The sequence below is a fragment of the Blastomyces gilchristii genome, assembly GCF_000003855.2.
Source record: "Blastomyces gilchristii SLH14081 genomic scaffold supercont1.41, whole genome shotgun sequence".
NCBI lineage: Eukaryota > Fungi > Ascomycota > Eurotiomycetes > Onygenales > Ajellomycetaceae > Blastomyces > Blastomyces gilchristii.
The window spans coordinates 232,282-233,381 of NW_003101642.1; the positions used below are offsets into that span (position 1 = coordinate 232,282).

The 1,100-nt window shown below is 31.5% G+C and overlaps 1 protein-coding gene across 1 annotated transcript; it reads left to right on the forward strand.

Annotated features, from left to right (window-relative positions):
* Positions 1–542: 542 nt before the first annotated feature.
* Positions 543–782, forward strand: BDBG_18007 (uncharacterized protein; the record flags this gene model as incomplete). Its single annotated transcript, XM_031725604.1, has 1 exon — positions 543–782. One exon carries the CDS (start codon positions 543–545, stop codon positions 780–782), a length of 240 nt encoding a protein of 79 aa, XP_031581405.1.
* Between the last annotated feature and the right edge of the window lie 318 nt (positions 783–1,100).

Consider the following 1,100-nt stretch of genomic DNA (forward strand, 5'->3'; position numbering starts at 1 on the left):
GAAATCAATCATGTCATTTCTCTTCAAATATTCTGCGGTTCTGCAGATCACCAAGGCGCGTGAGCACTGTCACAGATTGAAGAGAGAGAAGAAGAAGACATTTAAGTGAGAGAAGACAGATTATAAGACATGTTATAATATCTTGAAGAGGCTCTGTAAGAGAGCAGAATGATAACAATTTTAAGTAACACTTCTGATAGATTTAGACTGAACTAAGTATAGGAATAATGTAGATGATGCTGCTCATGAGAGATTGAAGAAGAAGACAGTGAAGAGTCTCATACAGCAGTGATGAGATCAGAAGAAGTCTTAAGAATGATTTGAGATCAAGATAAAGAGAGAAAGAGAGAAGAAGAGTGTTACTGTAAATAAGCAGTGATAGAAGAAGATTAAGAGAGTGTTGAAGTGAGAGATAAAGAAGTCAAAACTGATAAGTTTTTTATTTATTGAGAGATAACAATTTTTGATAACACTTCTGTTCTCTAATTGATTAGCAGGAGCTGACAGAGAAGAAGGGAATTGAGGCCTTGTTCAGGTCTCAAATGCACTTCATGATTCAGAACATTGAGAAGGCAGCTCTGCTCTCTGAGCATGTCAATCTGCTTATCACTGAGATGGAACCCGAGGCAGCAGACCAGAAAATGCAGGATTTTAAGACACAGGTTGACCTGGCTGAAGAGAAGCAGCAGGAACCCTTCTCTGAGAAGACAGTGAAGAGAGATTTTGAGATGATTATCATCTCAGATGAGAAGAAGAAGAAGAAGAAGAAGAATGAGAAGTGAATTATAAAGAATAATAAGAAGAATGAGAAAGAGAAGAAAGATAATGAGTAGAAAAAGTTTTTTTCTTTTTATATTAGTTAGTTATAAGTTTATAATTATTAATAATTGAAATTAATTTTAAGTTTTTAAAAATTATTGTACAAGTTGTAATCAAGTCAGGAACAATATATATATATATATATATATTTAACTATCATGATTCACAAATCACTATAATATATAAGTATTAATATTTTTTCAACATTGATATTTATAATATTAATATATTTTTAATAATATTATCTGATAACATAATTTAGTAACACTCTCTTTCACAAT